Genomic DNA, 18,523 nt, shown 5'->3' on the forward strand with positions numbered 1-18,523 from the left:
AGAAGTCTGAATCTTTTCAGGCTGTTGCTGCAGTTTGAAGGTGGACATACTTGGTGTTGGCAGATCGTTTTGCTCATGTGTCACCCAGCATATAAAAAAACCAGCATATTTACATGTTGATGAGGTTCACGAGTTAAATAACTTCTTTATTTGATTGGATAAATTTGTCTGTTTCAAGCTTAAATGGATTAATTGTGAACACAGCTGAAGTTAATTAGAAAGGTTGGAAGCTTGTTGTTCCTCGAAGCATTTCAGGAAGAAAACATCTCCAGAAATGACGACGTTCTTCTTGTTTGACAAAGGAGCTGATAAGATGCCTCCAGTTTGTTTCTCAGAGGTCACTCACAGTTTTTCTTTTGTACTGTGAATTTCTCGCCTAAAAACCTGTGATTGGACCAAACGACAGTGTTTTTCCTCCTGAACATCCAGCTGCCGCCCTCCAGCCTCAGCTGTCGAGGCTCCCACAGGCTCCTCAGCGGATCAATGCCGCCCAGCCGGCTGATACCCTGGGATAGGAAAGTCAGGATCATGGAAATAACCTCGGCCTGTTTCCACCCACCGATCGATGGCGGTGGGCCGGATGTGGCGAGGAGAAGAATCTGTCCCACATTCAGACACCTCGTCGTCTGCAGAGAGGCAGCAGGATCCAGAGGCAGCAGGATCCAGAGGCAGCAGGCGAGATGCTGAAAGTGGCCGTTCGCGTTTGGATGCTGTTTGTGGCCGTGTGGCTTCAGCTGGAGGCTGCTGCTGCTGCTGCAGGTGAGTCAGCTGCAGACGCACCTGTAAAGAGAAAGCTTAGTGCATCTAAAGGGCTGATGCTAGCAGCGTTCAGAGGAGGGACTCTCCTAAAGAAATGTGATTAAAGAGGGAAGAAAGTGCCAGAAAAGGGAAAAGAAGGGAAGTTTTGCCCTTTTTCTTGACTGAAAGGAGGCTCGTTTACGTACATTTAAGTTTCTCTGCAGTGTATTTAAGACCTGCCCTCTTTTCTGTTCATCTGACGGCATCTAAACGTGTCGACTTCATCTCTGAATGAACATCCTGCTCACTTATCTGACCATGATCTTACAAAAGAGCATTTCCGTATCACTTTCAATACGACAGGAGGCGAAGCTGCGTGCTGCTGCAAGATAATGATGTACTTTGTGCAGCGTGAAGGGATTCATGGATTTGTCAGCATTTCACTGACATATCTATAAAAATGTCAGAGTCAGTAGCTGTAATTCGTTGCTTCCAGTTGTTCAGGAGTCTTTCCTCTGAGTTTATTAAATTCCCTTTGGCATCAGACAACCGGAGGATCCACATGAGAGGGAGCTGCTCACATTTATGCATCATTTTATGAATTCTTTCAAATCATAAACAATCCCTGACTTGGAGACTCTATGAGGCTCTATGAGGATCTACCAGCAGGTCACACTGTTGGTAAAGCAGATTATCATCACACATGGACAGACTGTCAGTGTTCTTAGTTATTTACACTGTTTAATAAGCAGCTTGTTTATTTGTGCGTTAATCTGCATGACTTGATGTTCTGTCCAGTATCGCATAAATTACGTCTAGTGCAACGTGTGCTACGCTACGTGAGACAGTAGTTACGTCATTTCAAATGGGTTTTATTATTTTCATTGAATTACCAGCTAACAGAAGCAAAATGTCAGTTTTAAAAAGAGAAAGTGGCAGAAATACTCAACAAATTGTTAAATTTGTGGCATCAGAAGCTACAGAGCAGCTAAAAAATTGAATCTTGTGGTTCAAAAGTGCAACACAATATTCAGTCATTTGTATACAGTTCTGAAGAAAGTGGCCGAGGCTTCATGTTCGCTGACAGACTGCTGCTGTTTGGTATAAAACTCACCAAACGCGTCTTCTTTGGACGACGTTTGGAGCCTCTGGACTGTTTTTCCTGCAGCTTGTTGACTGATTTAAGAGTTCACGTCGCTGTGTTTGCATCGGAGCTGGAAAGGAAGTGTCAAATATTTATGGAGAATCAAAAAAGAGGAAGTTTTCTGGTTTGAATCGAAGCTCACATCCCTGCCGTTACAGTAGCAGAGAGGAGGAGGAGGAGGAGGAGGAGGAGGAGGAAGCTTTAATTAAACATGACCCACAATCCCTCATTATCCAGACAGCAGCTGTTCTGATCAATGTCATGGATCTGCACCACGCTGCTCCTCTATCTGCCCCAGTAAACTCTCAGGCAACTCGGTTTTGTTTGTCTGCAGCGTTTCGGTTTATTCACTGAGATGCATTTTCAGTACACTGTAAAAAAAACAAAAAAAAAAACATGTTTTTTTTTTAACCAGTTTTTAACTGTAATTGTTTTGGTTTAGTTGGCAGTTTTCCAAAATTACAGATTATATTTACTAAAATCACAAAAAAATATTAGTTATGCATTGAACACATTTATATAAACACACACACACACACACACACACACACAAAAACAGGCCAAAACTGTAAATAAAGTCTAAAAAAAAATCTGTATTTTTTACAAATTTTAATTCTTTCTTTTACAACATTTGATCAGAAAATGAAACTATTTTTACAGGATATAAAACAGCAGAAATATCACAGTTTTACAGATTTTTGCTTGTTTTTAAAAATAGAAAATAAAGATGGTGTATATTTAAGATTTTAAAATACAAAACGAATTTTAATGATTATTTTACACATAAAAAAACATAAATGTACACATTGACTGAAAAAAACAGGTTTAAAAAAAGGTCACAGTAAAAATATGTATTTTTACAAATAGTAATTTGTTCGTTTAGAAAATTACAACAGTATAAAATATAATCATTTTACAGATATTTACCATTATTTAAAAAAAAAAAAAGTGTATTAAGGTTTTGTTTTTTTATATGTATTGTTAACATTTATTTTTCCAATTTTACTGTTTTGTTAGATTATAGGCAAGAACTAGAAATTATGTGCAAATAATGTGCATGTTAAAAAAAAAATAAAAAAATCAGTATTTACTTGTATTTACAACAGAAAATAAACACAATTTTACAGATATTGGACAAATTTTGAGAGAAATAACCAGGAAAAAAATTACATGTTAAATATTAAAATAAAAAGAATTTACATTGTGTTTTAAACATCACTGAATATTACAACAGTCCTTCTTTATTCAGGTGTTTTTGCTGCCACACATGCTTCCTGTTTATATATATATATATATATGTTTCCCTTTACAGTGTACGTGTGTCTTTATTTTAATTCTGATTATTTATTTATTATTTTATTTTTCCTTTATTTAACCAGGTAGGTTAATTGAGAACAGATTCTCATTTACAATAACGACCTGGCCATTCTGTATCCATTATTCTGTAGGCATGCTGAAGGTCGACGGGTCGCAGGACGGTGGCGGTGGCGGCAGCGACACCATCAGCCACTCCCTGATCCTGGTGCAGCGTCTGGAGGCTCTGCTGGCTCAAGGCAACGGCAGCGACGTGTCCCTGCGGGTGGAGACGCCCAACGCCGACGAGGTGAAGGTGATCCAGGTCCACTCGTTGGTTCTGTCCCTGCAGAGCTCCGTGTTCGAGGAGATGCTGCTGAACCGCAACACCAGCGTGATGGTGCTGAGGGAAAACTCCGACTGCGCCGCCGTGTTCGACAGGTTCATCAGGTGAGAAAATCAAGTTCATTGGGTGAGAAAATCCCTCCAGACTGAAGGGAACACACTGACGAGTCCATTAGACGGGCTGATGGACTCGTGATGCCCTCTAGAGGTTTGAACTGTGCAGCTGCAGCTTCACATCTGGGACAAACAATCAATGCAGAGTTCAACATGAAACACGCTGCCGGTGGCTCAATAGCAGCTCCTGTGGAGTTTCAGCAAAAACAGTGAGGAGCTGCAGCAGAAATCAATAACAAGCTCTATTTTTATCTCACATTCTAACAAGGTTAATCAAAAACTGAGCTGCAGCAGATAAACTGACAAACTGCTCAGGGCCTTTTCTCACAGTGACTTGTAAAGAGCTGCTTTGACATTAATTAAGACAAAATGTGTGTTTCCACCGAGGAACTGTATTTACCAAGCCGCCCCGAAGGTTACCTGGTATTAACAAAGATATTTTCTCTGCATATCCAGATCACAGACGCTGCAGTTTTATCATTAAATGTGTCACAGCTCGCTGTAGTAAATGAAGGGCTGTGGTGCTGCAGCTACAGTCATGTTGTCCAGATGAAGGGAAACATGCATGTTTGGTTCAGACTGCAGCTACAATCATCATTTCTATGTTTGTTTCAGAGGAAAAGACTGAAACTGAAATCAAACATTTGTAGTTTTTCTTTTGCATGTTGTTCAGCCGTTGGTGAAGATCCTCCACTTGGTTGTAGTTTGTGTTTGAACAGCAGCTGAAAGCACAAAACTCCACAAACTCCCTCTGAACGCTCACGTTGTTGTAAAACCTCTCAGATTGCTTCATCCTGATCATTGACGGCCTCAAACTACAAACACAAGGTTGTTGAAATGTCTCACAGCGCTGCAGAAAACATTTCAGTTCCTGAACCTTCACAAAGTGTTGAACCTGAAACTTAAGCGAGACTTTGTTTAGTCAGTCTAGACTTCAAACCGGCGGTTTCATGTTAATGAATCAACTCTGCAGCTCCACAGCAGCTTTTAGCTCCTGGGTTTGGTTTCTGTTTGGTCTCTGGTCACTTTGAGCTAATGTCAACACGAGCGCCTATCTGCTGAGCAGATATGAGCTGCAGCTATTGGTGGGTTTAGTCCACGTGTTCAGCCAATGACACAACACCAGAACCGTTTCTAACCTCTGACTGGGTGGACGGACTACAGCCGGCCTTCCAAGCTAAAGTCTGTCAGAGCAGTAGTTAGCGTTCTAAATGTTAGTTTACCTTTAGAAGAGCTTTTGTTTGTCAGAAATAATAATCATAGAAAAAAGAAGAAATCCCATCCTGTCTCTCTTGGACCTGTTTGCTAACATCAGAATGTAAATATTCTGTAAAATAAAGGTTGTTGCAGTTCCAAGGGGCCAAAAAACTGGTTTAGCAGCTTTAAAATGGGTCCGAATGTGGTTAAAATGAATGAAGATAGAAAAGTGTCATCTGTATTCCTGAGAGACGCCGAAAACGAAACACACAAGAAAAAAGAAAGACGACTACGAGGATTGTATCAGACCCAAAGAACCAGTCCCCATGTGTCAGACTGTCAGACAGGACATCAGGAAAACAGAAACGTAGATCCGTTTTCTGTTTGGTTGTTGTTGTTGGTTTAAAATGGAAAAACTGAAATGGACCCGTTTTCTCACTTTTGATATTTAACGTGAAAACAGGTTTTACTTCAACAGCTTTCTGTTTGCGTGGCGTACAGTCTGACAAATCTGACTTTAACTCCAGGTGCATCAAAACAACAACAAACTGTGGACCTGACTCAGGTTTTATGGAGGAAGTAGCGTCCTGGAGGTTTGTTCTGTGAGCGTATGTGGAGGATGTGACTCTGCTGAAGGTGATGTTAGAGGTCAGAGGACTGATCCTGGACCAAGACATCGACAGGCAGGAAAATGCTGCTTGTTGTGCTTATATCTAGTTCAATAGCATTCATCTTTCCGGCTTTAACTAATCAGCATAGCAGCGTTTCAAAAGTACCAGTCCTGGAATAAATTCTTTAAGAACTGGAATAAGTACTGAACCCAATCAGTCGTGCCGTGGAGCTGCAGAGTCTCCCCGAATGACCTCATTTGCTCAGACATTTGATTTGTTGTTAAAATGAAGGAGGTTCTACGGTTCTTGTGGTTGCTTTTGGTTCTGAGGCCGTACAGCATCTTGCAGCGTTCCGCCGTAGAACCAGCTTTGTGTTGTTGTTGTACGGAGATGAGTTCAGCTCCTACATTCAGTCTTCTCTGTGTGCAGGTATCTGTACTGTGGAGAGATCTCTCTGCGTCTGGATCAGGCCATCCCTCTGCACAAACTGGCCACTAAGTACCAGGTTCTGGGCCTGCAGCAGGGCATCACCCAGTACATGACCCAGAACCTGGCCAGGGACTCCCCGTCGGGCCACGTGGCGGGCTGGTACGAGTACGCCCTGCAGGCCGGCGACGTGACGCTGAGGGACAGCTGCCTGCAGTTCATGGCCTGGAACCTTTCGTCGGTTCTGCAGAGCGGCGAGTGGGTCGCCATCAGCAGCCAGCTGCTCATGTCGCTGCTGCAGCGGTCCGATCTCATCCTGCAGAGTGAAGCCGAGCTGTTCGCCGCCCTGGAGGCCTGGATCCTCCAGAACGAGCCGGACGGCCTGACGGCGGAGAACGCTTTGCGGGCGGTGCGCTACGCCATGATGACGCCTCGGGAGCTGTTCCGGCTGCAGACCCAGTCCTCGGTGTTGGCTCGGTACCAGGAGTCGGTGCGCGACCTGCTCTACATGTCCTACCAGTTCCACTCCGCCTCGCCGCTGCAGATGGCCAAATACTTCGACGTCAACTGCAGCCTCTTCGTGCCGAGGAACTACCTGTCGCCCATGTGGGGCTCGCCCTGGATCATCAACAACCCGACCCGGGACGACCGCAGCACCAGCTTCCAGACGCAGCTCGGGCCCAGCAGCCACGACGCCAGCAAGCGGGTCACCTGGAACGCCCTGTTCTCGCCGCGCTGGCTGCCGCTCAGCATGAGGCCCATGTACACCGAGACCGGCGCCATGCAGCCGACCCGGGTGGAGGGAGGGCGGCCTCGCATCATCATCACGCCGGCCACGTCCAGCGCCGACTTCGCCGGGGTGAACTTCCAGAAGACGGTGGTGGTGATGGCGCAGCAGCAGGGGAAGGTGGTGGTGAGGCACGTCTACAACTTCCACCAGAGCACCGAGGAGAACGGAGACTTCCTGGCCGAGGCCGACCTGTACCGCCGGACGTCCGAGTACCTGCTGGACAGCTCGCTGCTGCTCCACGTGGTGGTGAAGCCGCTCTACCAAACCCTGATCAGCACCAAGAACTGACCCTCATATCCCACCGTGGGGTCGAGGACGTGAATCCTCCTCGCTGTGACGTTCGGATCATCAACAACCAGAACTTCATTCATGAGGGTGAAAAATCAAATGTGGCACCTTTTTTCTTCTTGACAATAAACCCAAAGTCTGGATTCGTCCGCCACTGAAAATAGTCCCGAACAAATTCACTGTTTCCTCCAACTTTAGCTGAAACAACCACAATACCAGCTGCTGGAGGAGATTTGTGAGTTTTTTCATTGGGTTTATTGACAATAAGAAAAGTGTCGAGTGTCACCGGCTTTGTTCTTTATGTTTGAGGTTTTGTTCCTGCCACAGTTTTGTTGTTTTATTCTTTAATATTGGTGCTATTTCGCCCCATTTACACTAAAGGGGTCGCAGCTGTCTTTCATCACCCAGCGAGCGTTGATCTGAGGGTTTGTTAAAAAGCTTTCTGACATGTTTAAATTCATTTTAGCGATTATATTTAAAACATTGTCACTAGAATGTGTTCTGTGTAATTTTAGGCTCACGGCTGATCAATAGATCATCAAATCAAAGCTCGCTGGGCACCAAATGTTCATCCGACTGAACTTTTTACACTTTTCTTGTACTTTTATGTCATCATTTATTTACAAAGCTGTATTTACGTTTGCACCGCAGTAGAAATGACTGTTAGCTGATTCATTAGTGTGATTGTTGTTCCTGCCTGATCGATGTTACCTGATAATAAAGATTTTTACTGAAGTTTTAAAACTAAACTGAATTGTCCTGATTGACCTTTAAGAAAGTGTTGTTTTGCTCATTTAGTTCATTAAATTCATTATTTAGAGGAACAAAAAAAACAGTCTCACATAAAAATAAAAGCTTCATTTATGCAGACAAAAAACATTTAAAGTTTGTTAATTGACCACAGACAAGACCTTCAAACTTCAGACTGTTGATTTGGAAAAGAAAAAACATGGAACCCTCTGGAGCCCAAACTTGATTTGTTGTCCTCATAAAAATCGCCACAATTACACATTTATCAGAGCAAGAAATGACAAGAATCTTTGGATTTTTAGACTTCTAAGGGTCTGTAATGACATGGTTAAAACAAAAAGGCTTAAATTTGTGATATTTCATCTAAAACTAGACGTTTTTGTCTGGACTGCAGGCAGTGTTTCCACAGAGAGACTGGAAAATCAAACCTACTGGATCAATAAATAAATGCAGCACGTCTCAGAACCAGTGACCAGAGGAGCAGGTTGTTACATCCAACATGGTGGAACATCCATTTGTTCTATTATCGATAAAACTTGTGGACGCTCACAACATTGTTGAATTTTTTAATTTTCGTGGAATAAATAATCAACAAAATTCAACATTCAGTATTTATGACACTGTAACACTGAGCCCAGGATACATACAGGTGTTTAGTTTACTGCGTTTTGTCTATTTGTCATTTCAGTAACACTGTTTTTTCCCTGCTATGAAAACATTGCAAACATTCTGTATTTTTTATGGCTGTTGACGACGTTTTCTGACTTACGGAGAAAACTTTTGTTTTTAAATTGTCAATAACTTGCAAGATAACATGAGAATAAAGGTAACGCCTAATAGAAACAACTATAGTACATTATTCAAAATACAATAAATAAACTAAGACTGGAATAGAGAAGTAACACCGGCAATAATACTAAGGTAGTAAAGTTATACTGCACATGAAAACATAAATATTACTAATATCATTATTTATATTCATCCCAAAACCATGTAGCACCACTGATGTTATTCTGTAGAACTAGTGCTTGTGCATATTATATTATTAGACTCCATTCATTCAATCTTTTCTGCTGTAACATTGGAAATTTCCCCACAGGAGGATTAATAAAGGCTGATTTTATGATGCTGAAAGTGCACAATAAGAAAAAGGCCTCATTTGCATATTTTAACACAACATTCAGTGAACTTGTGATAAAATAAAACAGTCTTGTTGCGACTCACACACCGATAAAGTTTCCTGATCAGATCTGTCTGCTGAGCTGCAGCAGCGTTTCCTCTTAAACAGCTTTAAGTCTGCTCTAACGTACAGCCGCCTGCAGCACTACATTTCCCACAAGCCCCCGCGCTCCAAGCAGGAAGAACGTTCTCTCGCAGGGGCTCACACTGATCCAAGTTAGGAGCTTTCAGCTGCCAGCCTTGGCCCATCATGTAAGTGCTGCGGAGAATTCTTTGCAGCGCATTTGCAGAAATTAGCGCTTCTCCCGACGCCTGCGGGGGCCGTGCATCCGTCCCGGCGCTCCGTGCACGGACACGCACGCTTCGGACGCACGAAGCCTCCAAGTGCATGAAGATCGAGGCTCGTATTTTGCATCTTTGTTGCAGAAGCGAGCCGCTGAAGCTCCAGTGCGACGATGGAGGGAGGGAGCGAGAAAGAAGGCAAAGTCTTTTGTGCTTCCCCTCCCCCCCATCAGAGCAGAGGGGAAATGTCTCAGGCGAAGGGAGGTAAGAACACGGAGCCGAGCCGAGCCGAGCCGAGCCGAGCCGTGCAATCAGTGCTGCAGCGTGCAGCCTGCAGCGCTGCAGCTCGAGCACGGCGCAGCTCCTTTCAACTTAGCGGCTGCATTTCCTGGTTAACATGTTCCTCTTTGCACAGTTCCTGGTAAGACGATGCTGTGTGCGCGCGCGCGAGTGTGTGTCTGTGTGCGTGCACGCGCGCACTGACGCAGGGATGGTGAGCTGCAACAGTCACGAGACGAACAAGGACACTTTAGAATAAACTCTGCACGAGTTGATGCAGCTGATCGAGGCTGCAGATCTGCATGCTGCGGTGCATGGCGGGGGGGCGGGGGGCGCGTGGGGAGGGGGGGCAGCTGTCAGGGTTCACTATTGCTGCAGATTTGTGCTGGTGGGAGACAAGATGGGAATCTAAGAATAGACTCTGAGGTGCTGCTGAGTTCAGGAGCAGGAAGTCAAACCGCTGCTGCCTGATGTGCAGCCTTGACCCCTCTGCTGCCCCCCTGCAGCACTGTTGCCCCCCTGCAGGGCAGCAGCAGGTCTCTGACAGATCAGGCAGCTTCTTGCAGGATATAAAAGCCCAGCTGCAGTGAAAGCAGCTCTGTTTTTTTCTCCCTCTGCCTGTTTTCCAACAAGTCCAAAGTGAAGGCGCCTGGTTGCACAACATGCAGCTCAGAGCAGGTAGATCAGCGTGTTTCTGCTGCAGCTCGATCATCTGATGAATAATGCAGCGTTTTATTTCTGTTCTCTACATGAATGAGTCTCTTTGGGACTTTCCTGACAGCAGAAGGAGTTTCAGTCGTCGCCGGTGCAGAAACTGATCACAGGCAGTTTGACAAACCGTCGATTAATCGATTTTTCACTTTTTGTTGTCGGTCAAGCTGAAATAATTTTCTTTCGTCAGCTTTAAATCAAATATTTAGCAAATCTGCAGCCGTGTAGTTACACAATAATCACAATAATTAGTGAGTCCACTTCAAAAGTTTTGATTTTAGTCATTTAGCAAGAACAAAGCTTGTTGGTTGGATTTTCTGCGACTCGTTCAGCTGCTTGTGTTCTACTGAGCTGTTAGCATTTTGTTCTGCTTCATGTTTACGACATTTACAGGGAAATATTACGTGTTCTTTACATGAATGAGTCTCTTTGGGAGTTTCCCGACAGCAGAAGCAGGTTTCAGTCGTTGTTTGTTGAACAGTCGATTGATGGATCTTTGACTCTTCATTAGAACACAGCGGCTTCAGGTTGGATTTACCTCCATTTGTCACCATTAATCTCAACAATTAGCTCGTCTGCCGCTGTGTGAAAGCATATAAATCATAATTATCAATGAGTTCATGGACAAAGGTTTTAAAGTTGGTTATCAAACAATAATAGTAAAACGTTTGTTGGATTTTCTGCTTTTCAATGTTTCATGTGGCGGTTTTGGATTTCCAGCTGCTCACGCGTTGACGTTGTGTTTGGATTTGCAACAGAGAGGAATATTTTAGAAGGAAATATTGTGTTTTGCATTTATGTTCTTTACATGAATGAGTCTCTTTGGGAGTTTCCCGACAGCAGAAGCAGGTTTCAGTCGTTGTTCACTGCAGAAAATGATCACATTCAGGTTGATGAACAGACGGTTTAGACTTTTTGTGGAACACAAGAGGAAGTTTTTAATTGAAATTACTTTTGAGGGCGTCATCTGTGGAATTTTTAAAAACATTTACTTTATGCACATCGCCTCTGTGATGACGAACAATAAACTTCCATAAGCCCACTTTAAATCACAGAACCTGCTTGAGAATTTCACACCTTTACAGTTTTCTTCAGGTCCACGGCGATCCGTTGAGGTTCATCTGAGCATCCACATGTGCACCACAAACAGAAAAGTGCTGATGGACAATGTGGCTTCTTTTAACGGCACCATTTTACCAAAATCTACACGAATCCCGGCTGGAAACAGACAGAAGCTGCAGCTGACGTTCATTCGTTTCTGTCGTCTGTGACTAAAAACTCACTTTAAATTACAAAGTGGAGGACTGGGTTGAAATCCCAGCAGGAGCAGCGAGTTCACAAGAAAACAGGAGGTGATTTCAGCTGTAATTATTGCTGAGGGAGGACGAGGTGAGGAATTAGTCACATATGAGCTCTGGACTGGATTAAAATCACCGAGGAGGACAAGTAACATCAGCCAGGAGAGGAGACTCTTGTCCGAGATGTGAAATGTCGGCTAAAGAGAAGCACAGAAGCTCAGATACATGAAATAAAAATGGGAAAAGTTTAAATTGAATCAGGAAGTAGTGAGTCCAAAGGCAGCTAAATGTGCGTTTGTTTTAAATAAAACTACTGAAACATGCAGATCTACACTCAGCTCCCTTCATCCTGCTGCTCTCCTTCTATTCTCAGATGCATCATGAGTCTGTATCTATGCTGGCAGCGCCATGACGGCGGCTTTCAGCTGCACAGATCCTAAATTTGACGTTTCTTCAGGCCGGTTTTCAGGCCTGCAGCAGCTTTTTTTGTTTTAAGAGTCGCTCAGATGATCCCGACAGCAAATAATTCCTCTTTAGTCCAGCTCTGGTGAGACGCTCCTGTGAGAGCTGAAAACGAAGGCAGCAGGTCTCCAGATTTTGCAGCTGAGGTGGGGCGAGAACTAGGGCGAGGATGAGGGTGAAAATGAGGGTGAGGAGGAGGGTGATGATGAGGGTGAGGAGGAGGGTGATGATGAGGGTGAGGTTGGGGAGGTGTTGCGCTGTTGCACAGCCTTGCAGTGAAAAATGCTGCATGTTGATGAACTGGTTCCTGCAGCTGGTGGTTGGTCTTCGTTTTGACCTGAACTCTTCAATCTGAGCTGCTGAATTTAAAACTGTCTAAAGTTTGGTGCTAAAATTTGGTCTTTAAGTTTTTACATGAGCTCTATAAAATAACAAACACGCATTCAAAATCCTCCTTCAACCGTCAACAATTCAGACTGTGGGCCTGAAGATAATTCAATTACTCTCCGACATTTCGCTCCACGTTCAGACGGTGATGCAGCAGAGTGGATCCACTCGCAGCTATTTTCTCTGGCTCGAATTATAAAACTGTTATAATTGCATGAGAGCAGCCGGAAGGTTCTCTTAATGCTGACATTACCAGCAGTCAGCAGATTCTACACCTTTTTTTCCCTGCTGGTGTTGAATAAAATAACCCATCAGCAGCTCCAATTAGCACCTCAGCAGTTGCTGGAAAATGAAGAATTTCTGGGAAATTGTTGACTTTTATCTTTATATGTTCGTGTAGGAAGATAATAAATCCTCTTTGCAGTGACGAAATTTTAAAAAACAGCCAAATTAAACATGCGCATAACCAGTTAATCTCTTTATTTAACTTGTAATAAGTAAATAAATGACCTCCGAATGCCCAAAACCCCCAAAAATCCATTTGAAATGATATTCAGTGAAGACGTCGTCTTCGTGAGCAGATGTTGAAAATCCAACACGTGCGAAAACATATGCGTGCTTTACAGTGTTTGCATAAACGAGCACATTCTTCCATGTTGTCTGCATGGAAAGTTTGGTTTGTGATTTCTGCATCAGTGGCTTTTGCAGCTAAAGCTCCATTTGTTGACCTTTATGAGTGTAAAAGACATTTGGTTTTGCTTCTTTGTGGTGGATACAGGAATCAGAAATGAGCCTTTTGTGTTATGTTGCCCATCAGTTGCTGTTTTTGACCTCATTCATCGGCTGTTTGATCAAAAAGTGACGTCTGGTGATTGCTCAGATATGGACCGATGCGTTCGAATGTTGCTCAGAATTTCTAGGACCATGATTTTAGGGTTGGTCACAGAGCTGGTTTTTTAGCTCTGTCGTCAACCATGTTCATTTTCAGACGATCTCTCCCTTGAAACATCGATAGTATTTTATTGGATTGTTCCACAGGACTGACAGACTTGACGTAGGGGGGATGGAGGCTGATGCAGGAGCCACTGAACGAAGCTTTACAGTTGTGTAAACTATGTACACCGTTTTACGTCGGGAACCTCCGTGCATTCAGCTGATGTTTATATTTTTAAATGTTTGGTCGTTATTTGCTGCCCAGAACACAGGTTAGAAAACTCATCGGTCTCTTCGGGATGCAAACTTTGAATAGTTTTTGTAGCTGATTATAGGCAGCATTGGCAGTCAGCAATTGATTAATCATTAAAAGAAATGAAAGGCAGTGGACATGATTCCATGAATGGATAGTTACTGTTCATGCAGACATGTGATATTAACCACTGGTGTGGGTTGGTTATTTTTGCCACCTGTTCTGCTTGTCTTGAATAAATGAGCTCTGGCCTTGAGTCCATTAATGGCTGCATAAGTCTTTGTCATGGTGCCCGTTGCTAACTAAACTCCCACAATAATCTCCGCCTGCCAACATGGAGCTACCTGTGATTTAAGTGACCACCTCCTCCGGTATTAAACACAAAGATGCTCCACCAGGTGGCACAACCGGGTACTACTGCTGATCTGTGATACATTTTCTGATATGCATGTCCTTCGTCTTCTGCCTGGTCAATATACTTTTATTTGGCTAATTTATTAACGGTAACAATTAATTATTGATATCCCTCTGCTCAGTCAATAACCACAATCATTTTTAAATACTTTTTTTCACAATTCTCCATCATAACAACCTGTTGACGGAGACAGGCGGCATGTGATCGAATTATTTTGTGCAAAACTAGATCGAGGTCAGTCAAGCAGTGATTCAAACGCCCTTTTTATCGGCGCATGCTCAGAGTTTGAAGAAGAACTCCTGGTTAGTAAAGGAAGAAGATATCCATTATATTTGATTGGGGTTTCAGGTTTTGTTGAACCACCTAACACAAACAAAGCCTGAATATGTTAAACCTGCTTTGTAGTACAGCCCTCAGTTTATTACAAATATAAACAGCCAAACAAAGGCGTACTTACACATAAAAATACATCATATTTACATTTAAATGGGTGCTACCAGTGTCTTGTTAAAGGTATGCTAGCGGCTAATGTTGTCTTGTTTAGCTTAAGTGGAACTTGATGTTATTTTGATCAGGCTGAAGTAGCAGCTAATGTCATGTTTGCGCTATCATAGCAGCTAGCAGTATCTTGCTTAGGTTAACATAACTAGTAACGTCGTCTTGTTCATGTTAAAGTAGTTCCTAACATTCATTAATTTAGACTGAAGTAGCTGCTAATGTTTTGTTTAGGCTAAACTGTCTGCTAATGTGTTGTGTTTATGCTAAAGTAGCAACTTTTGCCATTTTGATTTGGCTAAATAAGCTGCTAGCTTTATTTTGTGTATGCTAACTCAGGAGCTAACGTTAACTCGTTTAGGTTAACAGAACAGTTCATGTTTGGGCTGAGTACCTCCTAACATGATTTTGTTGTGTTTAAAGTAGGAGGTTTTGTTGCTAGCATGGTTTAGGCTGAAGAAACTCCTTATGTTGTTTTGTTTAGGCAAAGGTAGCTTGTGATGCTAGTTTTGGTTAAAGTAGGGGGGCTAGTTGCTAACTTTGAATTGTTCAGGCTAAAGAAGCTGCTAATGTTGTCAGCTAACTCAACTGATGTATATTTATATATATGTGTGTGTGTATTTAAGGTCAGTAATTTTATATCATGACTGAAACTTTGGTGGTTGTCAGTCCAGAACGGTGGTCCTGGTTGGACCCAGTGAGAAACCTTCAGCTCCAAACCAACCAGCTGCAGTCTGGCATTAAAAGAAGCAGGTGAAGCTCAGTTCTGCTCTCAGGTGTTTGAGCTCTGAGTCGACCTGAAGCCGGCTGCTTTCTGCGAATTTCGTTCATGTTGAGGCGGGTGTGTCGGTGACGCAACGATTCCCAAAGGAGCGTCCAACAGCTGTAACCTAAAGGAGCTGCCATCTTTGGAAGTGTAGAGTATCTCGCAAACTGCCAGAGCGGTCGGAGGGGGGCGAACAGCCGAGGGCTCGGCCCGAGTTATTTTGAAATCCCTCTGTGCCACCAGCCGCCCTCCCTCCCTCTGTGCTGCTGTCTTTTCCTGTCCTTCCTTGTGTCGGTGCTCGCCGCCTCCCTCCCCCTGTGATTGATCTGTCTTCCTCTGGCTCTCTGGAATTCCATTGAGGAACTTTTGGGATTGTTGGAATTCCAGCCGGAGTGCATGTGTGGGTTAGCAGCTGGCACCGTGGGCTCATTATCGGCCGCCCAGGCTTTCTGCTCTCTGCATGCGCCCTGTTTCTGCAACACCGACCGACGGCCCTGCAAAGCCTCCCGTCAGCATTATTTTGCGTTTCCACTCCAGCAGACTGCCGTGCATGCACGGCCAGGCCGGCTGCGTGCTCACAGCGGGTGTGGCAGAAACTGTGAGCATTGTCTCCCTCAGCTGTCACTTCTTGAGAAAAAGAGATAATTGCGCACGATACAGCGAAGCCAGTCACTCGCCTTCCTTGTTCTCGCTGGTTTCACTGGGAACAAGGAGTGTCCCGGCTCAGACGCCCATCTCCTGTGGCCTCCCTCTGGCATTTCACCGCATACTTGAGCTCATGTGCTGCAAATCACTGGGAATGATATGTACTGCTGCTTTTAATTAACCCACACTGCGTACCAGAGTGTGTGCAAGTTTGATACTGAGCTCAGCAAGAATAAAGGAAGGAATTGTACATCTGAGTTATGCAACATAATCTGGAGAAAGTCTGAAATGGGATATTTTTAGATTACTCACCATGTTCCCTCGTCTGCACAGAAAAAAAAAAAACTTTAAGTAGCGCGTTGAAGTGCAGCCTGGAGGTATTGGTGCTTCCAGGTTATGCTTCTACTCTGCTGCTTTTCAGATGGAAATATTACACTCGGTTTGCCTCCATCTTGCAGCTGTAGTAAAAAAGAGTGTTTCAGTACCTGGCATCCAGAAATGGCACAATTCTCAAAACCAAATTCAATGCATAAATAAATGTATTCAATATAACCTGTTGTCTAACTGAAGTGCTGCACACACAGTGTTGTGTTTTGACAGTGAACAGATTCTGTCCACAGATCTGGACGTGTCAGTCGGCAGCACATTCTGAAGTTGTTCTGTTTAGGCTAAAGTAGCTGCTAATGTTATCTTGTTTAGGCCAAAGTAGCTGTTAACATTGTCTTGTTTAGGCTAAGCTAGCAGCAAATGTTGGGTAAAGTAGCTGCTATCATCTTGTTTAGGCTATCACAGCAGCTTAATATGTTGTTATCTTGGTTAGGTTAACACAACTGCAAATGTTACCTTGTTTAGACTGAAGTCGCGGCTAATTTTATTAGGTTTTGGCTAAAGTAGCTGCTGTTGTTTTTTTTTTGTTTAAGCGTAGCTGCTAAAGTTTTTTTTTTTTTAGGCTAAAGTAGCAGAAAATGTTTTCTTTAAGTTAAAGTAGCTCCTGAAGTGGTCATTTTTTGCATAAAGTTTTGGGTAATGCTATTTTGCTTAGGCTAAATTAGTGGCTAACGTTATCTTGCTTAGGCTATAGTAGCTGCTAATGGTATCGTTTGTTAGTCTGAAGCATTGGCTAATGTTGTTTCGAGTGATGTAGCAGCAAATATCTTGTTTAGGCTATCACGACAGCTAGCCTTAGCTTAGCTTAGCTTTGCTTAGCTCAACATGACCACAAATGTTGTCTTGTTTCAATTAGATTAGTTTTTACCATAATTTTGTTCAGGCTAAAGTAGCTGCTCATGTTATCTTGTTTAGGCCAAGAAAGCTGTAAACATTATCTTGTTTAGACGAGCTGCAAATGTTGCGTTGTTCAGGGTTGAGTAGCTGTTAGCATCTTGGCTATCATAGCAGCTAATATATTGTTGTTATCTTGGTTAGGTTAACATAATTGTAAATGTGGTCTTGTTTAGGCTTAGGTATTGTCTAATTTTATTATGTTTAGGCTAAAGTAGCTGCTAACTTTGTTTTGTTTAAGCTTAAATAGCTGCTAAATTTCTCTTTTCTAGGTTAAAGTAGCTGAAAATGTTGTTTCGTTTAGGCTAAAGTAGCTGCTGAAGTACATGTTTTGGCTAAAGTCATGGTTAATGTTATTTTGCTTAGGCTAAAGTAGTGGCTAACATTGTCTTGCTTCGGCTGTAGCAGATGCTAATGGTATGTTTTGTTAGTCTGAGGTATTGGATAAAGTTGTTTTGTTTAGAATCTTGTTAAGACTATCAAGACAGCTCGTGTTAACTTAGCGTAGCTTAAAATTACTGAAAATGTCTTGTTTCAATTAGAGTAGCTTTTAACATTATATTGTTCAGACTAAAGAAGCTGCTTAAATTTTGTTTTGGCTAAAATAGCTGCCTAGCTGCAATTGTGTTTTGTTTATGCTAAAGCAGCAACTTTTGCAGACAGCAGATTTCATTTTGTTGAGGCTAATGTCGGTTATCTTGTTTGTGTTAACATAACCGCTAATGTTACTTGTTTAGGTTAAGTAGCTTTTATTGTTATGTTGTTGTTAAAGGGTTTGTGACTAGCGTATTGTTTAGGCTAAAGAAGCTGCTAATGTTGTCATGGTGAGGGTAGCATAGCTAACGTTGTGTTGTTTAGGGTAACGTAGCAGCTAACGTTGGCCCGTTTAGCCTCGTTACCTCAGTATGTCAAAATGTAACGTTACTGTGTGCAGCAGTCTTGTTTAAATAAACATTTATGTTGTAATATATATTAATTTGATTGATTTTAATGAGGCTTGTGGACTTTCTGTGGTTTTGGCACCGACTACTAACCGTCAGTCAGTGTGACATCTTTAAGTGTAAATTCAGGATCTGAACACTTCTTCTATCATTGCTTCATATTGTGATCCAAAGCAGAACATGTGTATCCTTCCAGCCTCAGTTATTACATAACGCGCTGCCCCTGTGACCCTCCACCTCCTCTCGGCTTCGTTCCTGCACCTCTGTTCACTCTTCTTCTTCTTGTCATCACTCGTCAGGCAGCAGCAGCAGGTTCTGAGCGATGGATCCTGCAAACGCTGCATCCCTGACATGTCGCACAGGCAGCACTTTACATTCAGATCCGTCCTCTCTGTTCACGTCGCTGCGTGTCTTTGCTGAGGCGCGCTGTGCATGAAAACATGCGTGCAGAGGTTTGGAGAATAAATCTGAACTCTTGTCTCATGATCTCGGTGCAGCTG

The 18,523-nt window shown here is 43.1% G+C and overlaps 2 protein-coding genes across 2 annotated transcripts in view; both read left to right on the forward strand.

Moving 5' to 3' along the window:
* The first annotated feature begins 680 nt into the window (after positions 1-680).
* btbd17a (BTB (POZ) domain containing 17a) lies at positions 681-6,946 on the forward strand. The gene is made up of 3 exons (XM_008296136.1): positions 681-759; positions 3,331-3,625; positions 5,872-6,946. Exons 1-3 carry the CDS (start codon positions 681-683, stop codon positions 6,944-6,946), a joined length of 1,449 nt encoding a protein of 482 aa, XP_008294358.1.
* A 2,136-nt stretch (positions 6,947-9,082) lies between these two features.
* The window catches only part of map2k6 (mitogen-activated protein kinase kinase 6), a 33,938-nt gene continuing 24,497 nt past the window's right edge, over positions 9,083-18,523 (forward strand). Inside the window, 2 exon segments of the mRNA XM_008296137.1 lie at positions 9,083-9,302; positions 9,304-9,421. Of these exon segments, the coding sequence (XP_008294359.1) occupies positions 9,264-9,302; positions 9,304-9,421 (157 nt within the window). The 5' untranslated portion in view covers positions 9,083-9,263.

The sequence above is a fragment of the Stegastes partitus genome, unplaced genomic scaffold (assembly GCF_000690725.1).
Source record: "Stegastes partitus isolate 25-593 unplaced genomic scaffold, Stegastes_partitus-1.0.2 Scaffold1102, whole genome shotgun sequence".
NCBI classification, from domain to species: domain Eukaryota; kingdom Metazoa; phylum Chordata; class Actinopteri; family Pomacentridae; genus Stegastes; species Stegastes partitus.

Coding starts and splice junctions, on each gene's coding strand:
- btbd17a (XM_008296136.1), top strand. CDS start 681: ATGCTGAAAGTGGCCGTTCGCGTTTGGATGCTGTTTGTGGCCGTGTGG. Junction 760..3,330: donor GGCTGCTGCTGCTGCTGCAG/GTGAGTCAGCTG, acceptor ATTATTCTGTAG/GCATGCTGAAGGTCGACGGG. Junction 3,626..5,871: donor GTGTTCGACAGGTTCATCAG/GTGAGAAAATCA, acceptor CTCTGTGTGCAG/GTATCTGTACTGTGGAGAGA.